Source organism: Asparagus officinalis, chromosome 3 (assembly GCF_001876935.1).
Source record: "Asparagus officinalis chromosome 3, Aspof.V1, whole genome shotgun sequence".
Lineage (NCBI taxonomy): Eukaryota > Viridiplantae > Streptophyta > Magnoliopsida > Asparagales > Asparagaceae > Asparagus > Asparagus officinalis.
Window position 1 is genome coordinate 8,843,320 of NC_033796.1, and position 9,893 is coordinate 8,853,212.

Sequence of the window (9,893 nt, forward strand, 5' to 3'; positions counted from 1 at the left end):
TATTTCACCATCTCGGGAAAAATATTTCCTATTTTTCATTGTAATCCAAACAGCAGAAGAGAGAAATCACAATGGGGAATTACTTTCCAAGATGGGGCGTGTGTATGTGCGTGGTGGGGGGCAACCATTTCCACGGTTTCCCCTTGTCTACTGTGGAAAATGATATATATGATTTGGTTATTTAAAGGCTTATAGCAACAACAGTAAAAGAATCACATTTACAACTAACATATATTACCTATTTGGTTATTTAAAGGCTTATAGCAACAACAGTAAAAGAATCACATTTACAACTAACATATATTACCTGCTGCAGCTGCAGCCCTTGGCCAAATAGTTTGCTGTATATTTGATGCATCTATCTGTTCCCCCCACATGCACACCTCACCACCAATAACCAATTTCTGCTGTTCAGGTTTAGAGACGTTTTTAAGCGGTTCATACATATAGAATCTTTGCCATGTCAAGCTCAAATGATCCAAGTACCACTTATCCTGGTCGCTTGCATGTACCGTAGTCCAGCAGCAACAACCTTTTCCACAATGTCACCTCGAAACCTTATAGTCAACAAGAATATATATTTGTCAGTTAATCTTTGAATTCTCTTTCGTTCTAATTGACAATTGTTACTGTAAATGATATCAACGTGATTTGTTTGCATTCCTGGGATTTCAACCAAGTCAAGGCTAAATTTGTATGTTGATAATAATGTATTGTAGTGGGTTTTAGTCCCACATTGCTTGGGAGAACACACCTCATACTCCTCTACTTGTATAAATATATGTGCACACTCAATATTTAACTCAAAGGAAATTTACCTAAGATTCTCTCTCTCTTACTTTAACATGGTATCAGAGCGGGGGCTATTTCTCTTCCAATAAAATTTTTAACGCTTTTGCGTTCTTTTGCCAAATCTTGGCCTTGTTGCTTTGTAGCTGTTTAATGTGTTTTTTTTTTTTTGCGTTCATCTGCCAGATATTTTGGCCTTGCCGCTTTGCGGCCTCTTAACGCGTTTCGCGTTCTCGTTTAACCTTCAGGTTTCATTCTAACCTTCGGGTTCTATTTTAAGCCTTCGGGTTTCATTCTAACCTTCGGGTTCTATTTTAATTTCATTCTAACCTTCGGGTTCTATTTTAAGCCTTCGGGTTTCATTCTAACCTTCGGGTTCTATTTTAACGGTATTGTCGTTTCAAGACTGTCTCTCGGTCTCAAATTAACGGCATCGTCGTTTCAAGCCGTCTCTCGGCCTCAAACGAACGGCATTGCCGTTTCGCAGTCAATAACGGCATCTCGACGTCTTAACGTCTCAACATTGCTGTTATGGCTCCTTCAGAGAAGATTCCCAAACCACATTTGCCCCTCAATGATCAAAGTGATTGGGCAGGGTGGTCCACCATTGTCACCAATGCCTTGCGTGGCGCTGGTTTGGTTGATCATCTCACCAGTACGGGACCAGTTCCACCATCCATCAGCATTGTTGCTTCATCCAGTACTATTGCCTCTGACAGTGGTGATGTCGATCTTCAGACTGCTCGTGCTCTCTATGTCAAGGAGAGTTCAGAGTGGCAATTGCAGGAATTACGTGTCATGGATTATCTCACTCGCTATGTTGGCTTTGGTCTCACTGTCGAGATTGGCTCGATTCCCTCTGCTTGGGCCATGTGGACTCGTCTTACTGAACGTTTCACTGAGTGCTCAGAGTGCACGGGAGGCATATCTTCTGCAACGCATTGCTCTACAACGCAAAGGTAGTTCATCTCTGCAGTCCCATTTTGGACAAATGCAAGCTTTTTGGACAGAGTTTCGCTCCATGCTTTCTGGACGTAATTCCACATATGAAGACTGGCTAGCTTGGTACGAATGGCATGAGGTGCATCAACTGTTCCAGTCCCTTCCTGAATATTCAACTATGGCTGATCAACTACTTCATCAGCCTTAATTTCTGATTTTGGCCTCAGTTATAGGAGCTCTCACTGCTTATGAGACCCGACAGCAGACAGCACGACTCAATTTGTCAACAGACACTCCTACCTCTTCACTCGAGACTGTTTTGTCTGTACCTGTCACTGCTCCTGTTATGAATCATGTCACTGCTCCTGTTATGAATCATACTTCTCCACAGGTTCCCTCTCCACAGGCTCGATCTAAGCTCTCCACTGCTCCTGTTATGAATCATACTTCTCCACAGGTTCCCTCTCCACAGGCTCGATCTAAGCTCTCTTGTAAATATTGCAAGAAGGAAGGACACCACATTGAGACATGCTTCAAGCTTCATCCTGAGTTACGTTCCTCAGGTACTGGTCGTAGTCGGCGACCCCCTCAGTCTCAACCCTCTCGTACATCAGGATTGCTGGCCAATGCTATACCTTCTACTACTTCAGACTCTACTGTTCAAGCTATTGAAAGTCTTCGCTGTCAACTTGATGCTTTTCAACATATCACCTCTACATCCGCCGCACAACTCTCCGGTATGCATTTTGCTGGTTCTTCAGCTAATCCTTCGGTCTCTGGTATGAATGATCTCTGGATTTTTGACTCTGGATGTTCCTTTCATATGACTTGTAATGCCTCATTTTTATCCTCTGTCTTTACTTCATCCTCTCTTCCTCCTATCTACACAGCTGCTGGACAACCATTGTCCATTACTCAGTATGGCTCTATTACCCCCACAAAATGATCCATCTGGTCGTCTAACACTTGGTCCTGTCTATGTGGCTCCTCAGTTGTGCTTGAATTTAATTTCTATTAGCTCTTTATGCATGGCGGGCCTATTTGTCTCATTTTCTTCTGATACTTGTATTGTACAGGATCCACAGACGGGCAAGCCAGTTGGGGTGGGTCGTAGGAGGCACAAACTGTATTTTTTGGAATATCTTCACCTTCCAGAGTCCATATGTCCACGTTCTCTTGTTGCTTCTCTTCGTTCGTCAAAACCCTCTACCTTGCTTCCTACCAATTTATGGCATAGACGACTTGGTCATGTGTCTAATAAAAGACTGGAGAGTCTTATTCAGTCTGAAGTACTTGGTCCTGTATCATCTAGTTCTAATATCGAGTCATGTACTGGTTGAAAATTAGCTAAATTCACTGCTTTACTATTTAAATGAGTACATCCGTATCCACTTCCTTATTTGATTTAGTACATTTTGATATTTGGGGGCCAGGTCTTTTACCTTCTTTATCTGGCTACTTATATTATGTTAGCTTTATCGACGATTTCTCTCGTTTTACATGGGTTTACCTACTTAAGAATCGCTCTGACGTACTTACTGCTTATCAAGTCTTCACTGCTATGATTTTCACTCAATGGCAATCTCGTATTAAAGTTTTTCATTCTGATTATGCTAAAGAGTACCTATCCTCTACCATGCGCTCTATCATGTCCTCTTATGGGACTATCTTTCAACAGTCATGTCCCTACACTCATGAGCAAAATGGTATTGCTGAACGCAAACATCGTCATATCCTTGATACTGCTCGATCAATGCTCATTTCTTACTCTGTTCCTCGTCATTTCTAGGCTGAGGCTATTCTCACCGCGACTCATGCCATTAATATCACTCCATCTAGCTCTCTTTCCGGTGCTACTCCTTATAGTCGTGTTTATACTCATCCTCCCCGTTATGATCTAGTTCGCGTTTTTGGTTGTCGATGTTTTGTTTTTCTGCCATCTCACGAACGTGATAAATTGTCTCCCAGAGCAGTTTCTTGTGTTTATTTAGGAATTAGTTCAGAACATCGAGGTTATCGTTGTTATGATCCCGCAACTCGTCGAGTTCATATATCTCGTCATGTTCAGTTTGAAGAGGATTCTCCATATTATTCTGCTTCTGATGACTTTAATTTCCTCCACTCTACTGATCATGCTTCCCCGTCAACTGCATCACCCACTTCGTCACCTCAGTTTTCCTTTCGAGATCTCCCTAACATCTCTCCCTCTCCTTCTATTGACTCTTCCTCACCCGAGTCTTCTCTTACACCATCTAATCTATATCCCGTGGACACAACTCTCACTCTAGAAAATACTGTTGATCTCCACGCACCTGCGCCAGGATCTCCCCCACCTGAGGTTCCTCTTGCTCTTCGTCGAGGCAAACGCCCACATGTCATGCCTGCTCGGTATGTTTCGGTTACTTCCTATTCACTTATCTTTCATAACTTTCTTACTGTCATTCATACTATTGTTGAGACAAAGTCCTTCCAAGAGGCAGTTCAAATTCCAGAGTGGCGACAGGCTATGGCTGAGGAATTTTAAGCCTTTCAGCAAACTCATACCTGGGATGTTATTCCCTGTCCTCCTGGGATCTCTCTTGTTGGCAGTAAATAGGTTTATAAGGTCAAGTTTCGTCCTGATGGCACCATTAAACGTTGAAAAGCTCGTTTAGTGGTTCGAGGTTTTACTCAGTAACAAGGTATTGATTATGAGGAGACCTTTGCTCCTGTTGCTCAGATGCCTACTGTTCGTACTCTTCTTGCGGTCGCTGCTGCTCATTGTTTGCCCTTATACCAGATGGATGTCAAAAATGCTTTTCTTCATGGCTCTTTATCAGAGACCGTATATATGCAACCGCCTCCAGGGTCAAATATTCCTCCGGGACATGTATGTCTCCTTCGCCGTGCTGTTTATGGTCTCAAACAGACACCTCGCGCTTGGTTTGAGTGTTTTCGCGATGTCGTGCTCAAAGCGGGCTTTATGGAAAGCCATCAAGATGCTTCTCTGTTTGTTCGCACTACATCGTGTGGTAGAGTTTTATTACTCATATATGTAGATGATATGATCATTACAGGTGATGATATGGCAGGTATACAATACGCAAAATCTCAGTTGCAACAATAGTTCCACATGAAGGATCTTGGATCTCTTCGGTGTTTTCTTGGTCTAGAAATTTCTCAAGGCCCGCGGGGTGTATTACTGTCTCAATAGAAGTATCTCTTAGATATTCTAAATCAAACTGAGCTAACTGACAATGCAACTGTCGATACTCCACTCCAGCAGAATGTCAAACTTTGCTCTACTGACGGTGAGCCTCTATCTGATCCTACCCGATATCGACATCTTGTTGGTCAGTTGGTCTATTTGTGCATTTCTTGATCAGATATCTCTCATGCTGTTGGTATTGTCAGTCAATTTGTTAGTGCCCCACGTTCTGTACACTATGTTGTCTTATTACGGATTGTTCGGTACCTCCGGGGTACTAGCACTCGCTCTCTTTTGTTTCCTGCTATATCTAAGTTAGAGCTTTGCCTATTCTGATGCTGATTGGGCTGGTGATCCAACTACCAAAAAGTATACCACAGGTTATTGTATATTTCTTGGTGATTCTCTTATTTCCTGGCGAAGTAAGAAACAAGATGTTATTGCTCTTTCCACTACCGAGGCAGAGTATCGTGTAATGTCCACAACAGCTAAAGGGATTATTCATCTTCGTCGCCTTCTCAGTGATTTCGGTATTTCTGTTACGACTCCTACTCCTCTCTACTGTGATAATAAGAGTGCCATCCAGATTGCTAATAATCCAGTATTTCATGAAAGGACCAAACATATTAAGATCGACGCTCATTTTGTCCGTTACCAAGTTATCAAGGACAAGACAATTCTACTTCCTCATGTCTCATCCGCTGACGAGCTTGCAGATTTCTTCACAAAGGCCTTACCTGTTCACCGGTTCCAGTTTCTTGTACGCAAACTCACTTTGTTTGATCCAACATGAGTTTGAAGGGGGCTGTTGATAATAATGTATTGTAGTGGGTTTTAGTCCCACATTGCTTAGGAGAACACACCTCACACTCCTCTACTTGTATAAATATATGTGCACACTCAATATTCAACTCAAGGGAAATTTACCCAAGATTCTCTCTCTCTCTCTTACTTTAACATTGTATATGGTGTAAATTTTACAAACCCCTCCAAAAACTTTGGGGTTTTTTTCCACAAAAACCGTTCTGAACTTTTTTATTCCACTAAACACCCACAAGTTTAGAGTGTCTCACAAAACCCCGCATTAACTTTCAAATCTTCCTGAAGAATCCTCTGTCAGCATGGATTAACAAGCTACACAATTAAAATAAGGGGAAATTGCTTCTAGCCCCCAATTTCATTACAAGTGTTCCACCCCCTCCCAAGACTTTTTCAACACTCCCAAAACCCCCAAAAGTAAAGCGATAGTTCTCTGAGCCCTTAAAACACAAAACTCAAGTGATTAAAATATGTGAAGACCATAATACCCTTTCTCTTCCTCAAACTCTCCTTCCTCAGGAACCCCCCGTTCGAGTACGACATAAACACAGTGCAGCAAATACCTCGTCTGTGGAACAGAGACGATCCTTTTCCATTGGAAACACTTCCATCTGCAGTGATCAATGACGGAAACGAGGAGTTACCGGAGATCAGTGGTGAGATGCTGAAAGGATCATCAGTAAACCGTCCTTTCCCAGTGATCTTATCAGTGGGTGGTGGGTTCGGGTTGGTGAAGTCAAGGGTGAGCCCTCGAGACAGGAAACTCACCGCTAGAGGAGGAATCAGAGCTGGCCGAGCTACAATCACCGGAGAGCGCGACAGAGATGAAGATTCGGTCGGAGGCTGGACCGGGCCACGCCTAAACCGGGCGTGGCCTGTTTGATCGAGGGCATTGATGAACTTCTTGAACTTGGAGACGGTGTTGTCGATAATGGCCGAGCAGCCAAAGGAAGAAGATGACGAAGATTGATGGCTGAGGGTGAGGACGAGGGCTTCCATGCTCTGGAGGATGGCGATGACTGCTTCCTTGATTGCGATCTGATCGTCCATTTTTGAGAAGTTCATCAGATCAACGACCATTGATGGGGGTGAAGGAGAGAAGATTGGGTTTGGGGAGGAAAGGGAGTTATTTATATTGGAGGAATGAGTTGGTTGTGAAGGATACTATTGGTTGTGAATGTGTTACACACCTGAAGTTAGCATGCAATAATTTAAGTTCTTAGTTGATTATTTTTCGAACATCTGCTGATTTCTCATTGTATAACTCACTTGGAAAAAAACAAAAAACTGACACTGAGCATTATTGTGTCATCCAGAACGGATGTGGACTCCATTGGAAAAGCTGGCAAAGAATCCGGAGTTAGTCAGAGGAAGATTGGCTCGCTTCAGGTGTGTAATATGAGGTGAAGAGAATTGTATTCACATATCTTTCATTGAGAAAATAACATGTATTTATATACAAAATAATATGTTCATTTACATGTTTACAATGATTTCTTAAAGTTTTACATTTTTTAGAATTTATTTGTTATTTTTAAAGGTACTTTAAAAATCAGTTTTACTATTCAAAACAGGCTGATAACCTGTTATCAGTCGAGTGGTAAGTCGACTGATGACATCAGTCGACTGATGTGTCGACTGAAGAAATCGCCTGGAATAACAAAATGTTTCTGTTTTGTTTTGGTCGACTGACCAGTCGACTGATAATCTATCAGTCGACTGATAAATGTTCGTCAGTCGACTGATGAGCTGAAAAATACCTCTAACGATCAGCTCATCAGTCGACTGATGGAAGTTGTCACACCCAGGTACCAAAATAAAATACTTAGGGACGTGACTTGGCCGGCAATGCAACTATTCAGTCACATTCACGCCTCTGAATCATCCTGTATACAGACATATTTCCTATAGAACTACTACATAGAGCATGTAACTAAGATAACAAAGGGAAATTGATAGATAAAGAAATCAGAACAAAGAACTACTACATAGAGCATGTAACTAAGATAACAAAGGGAAATTGATAGATAAAGAAATCAGAACAAGACAAAGTTCTCTTACATGTCCTCAACTAAGATAACAAAGGGAAATTGATAGATAAAGAAATCAGAACAAGACAAAGTTCTCTTACATGTCCTCAACTATCCAAAGTAGGAAAGAGGATCAATACATTATAGTCTGAAATACCAAAGTTTATTACATGACAAGTCTCATAACGATGTAACTACCTAATACAAGGGAAGTAGAGAACTGATATAACAACAAGTGATCATTGTTGCTGAGCTTGCCCCTCGAAAAACTCTCGGTCTTGCGAAGAAAGAATGGTTCCCGAATCTGGGGCGAACAAACCCCAGAGGAGTCAGAAAACTCCTAGCAAGCATGTAAAATGAGGAAATTGGCTCGTGTAAGTGTATGTAGCAAGTATAAATAAAATATGAAATCTAAATTTCGAGGTGATAAAAAAAAAGCTCATCGTAAATATCAAACAAAGTCTATCACAATGCTCACAAATACATTATTCTTAATTTATATGTTATTTGAATTAGAGGAGAATGATATCATGTATATAAATCGGCTTTCCTGTAAAACGTCCCGGGAATACGACGACAAGTATTGTATTGACCATTGGCTTTATCATTTATCAAATCAGTATGTACAGCCCTTATCATTTATCATATCAATATGTACATGAACCACTTATATACACTTTATATTCTCCATCCAATTCCCCTTTATAAACCCCATGTTTGTCAGTTAAATTTTTATTGACTGTGCATGAAATGTTGTGCACTAACCACAGAGTTACTGTGGAATGACTTCTGTAAAACTATAAAAAAATAACCGTGAACCAAGAACATGTCCAATCAAGAATGTGTGCACCGTCTAGTCGATGCTATAATAATAATAGCCAAGAAAATCTCATATCAGGGTATAGATATCGAGAGCATAGCCATGCTATGAAAGCACGCTTATAAATCATATTTTTAACATGAGTCGTCTTCATGCACAGTCTCTCCTATTGGATAACAACTAGGTGATTTAGTAACAATTTTTCATAAAGTCATTCATGTCAACCACCATATCAGACAAAATAAATACTATATGTATAAGCCGATATTAGTCTACTCATGACCTTTTAGGTGATCTCTAAAATCAATAGCTGGTCTATAGTTAACAAATTTATATGTAAATGTAAAGCTTCCATCTATAAAGACTTGGAACATATGGCAGGGCTTTTATGCAAGAGCTTGAATTATATTTAAGTTTGTTCCAGACTGGTTACAATAAAATTTTGTCTGATATGATTCACTCTGGGTAAATTGTACTGGTCTGGTTCAAATTCGGTTATGGTCTGGTTCATATTCGGTTCAGGTCTAGTCTAAACCGATTCTGGTTTAGTTCAATCTGGGTTCGGTTCTAGTCTGGACTTAGGTTCGGGCTGGTCCAAACTGGTTCTGGTTTGACTTGGGTTCGGGTTCAAGTTCAAACCAAAGCAAAATATATATTATTGAAAAAGTGAAGCTTATAGGATTTGAACTCATGACCAATGACTTAGTAACCAAGTCTTGTGACCACTAAGCTAAGCACAAACATGTGAAATGTATTGTTGCAGAAGTACATATAATAGTTAAGTTCTGATTACTATATTAACAAACTTATTAGAAGGAAGGATTTGTAAAATAACCCGAAAATACATAATTTATCTAAACTGGGCCAAAACGAATAATAAAAATATTATCCGAATTTTTAAAATTTATTTATTTTCTTGTTAGAGAAAAAAATATCATTATCTAAAATAAAAATGCTTACATTAACTTTGGGCATACAAACTTATTCCACAATAATTATGTAACATGGAAACTAATATTGAAAAAAAAATTAAAGAGGAAAATTTTCTTGCATAATAATAATAATAACAAATTCTTAGAGAACTCAAGAATAATAGAATACTACGAATTGAGATCATAAACAAAATTCAACAATAAGCAAGACACAAATGCTTGCCTATATTTGAACTCTGAAGTTGAAATCCCTATCTGTTCCTTCTCCTCTCAATTAGCCAAACTCTCATTCCTCCTTCTTTTTCTGTTCTTATCTTATTTCTCTCTCTCTCTCTCTCTCTCTCTCTCTCTCTCTCTCTCTCTCTCTCTTTTTT

The 9,893-nt window shown here is 40.1% G+C and overlaps 1 protein-coding gene across 1 annotated transcript; it reads right to left on the reverse strand.

Moving 5' to 3' along the window:
• On the reverse strand, positions 6,179-6,817 carry LOC109834582 (probable WRKY transcription factor 11). The gene has a single exon (XM_020402617.1). It carries the CDS (start codon positions 6,815-6,817, stop codon positions 6,179-6,181), a length of 639 nt encoding a protein of 212 aa, XP_020258206.1.

Bases quoted from the DNA above. Each gene is read 5' to 3' on its own strand.
- LOC109834582 (XM_020402617.1), bottom strand. From the start codon at position 6,817: ATGGTCGTTGATCTGATGAACTTCTCAAAAATGGACGATCAGATCGCA.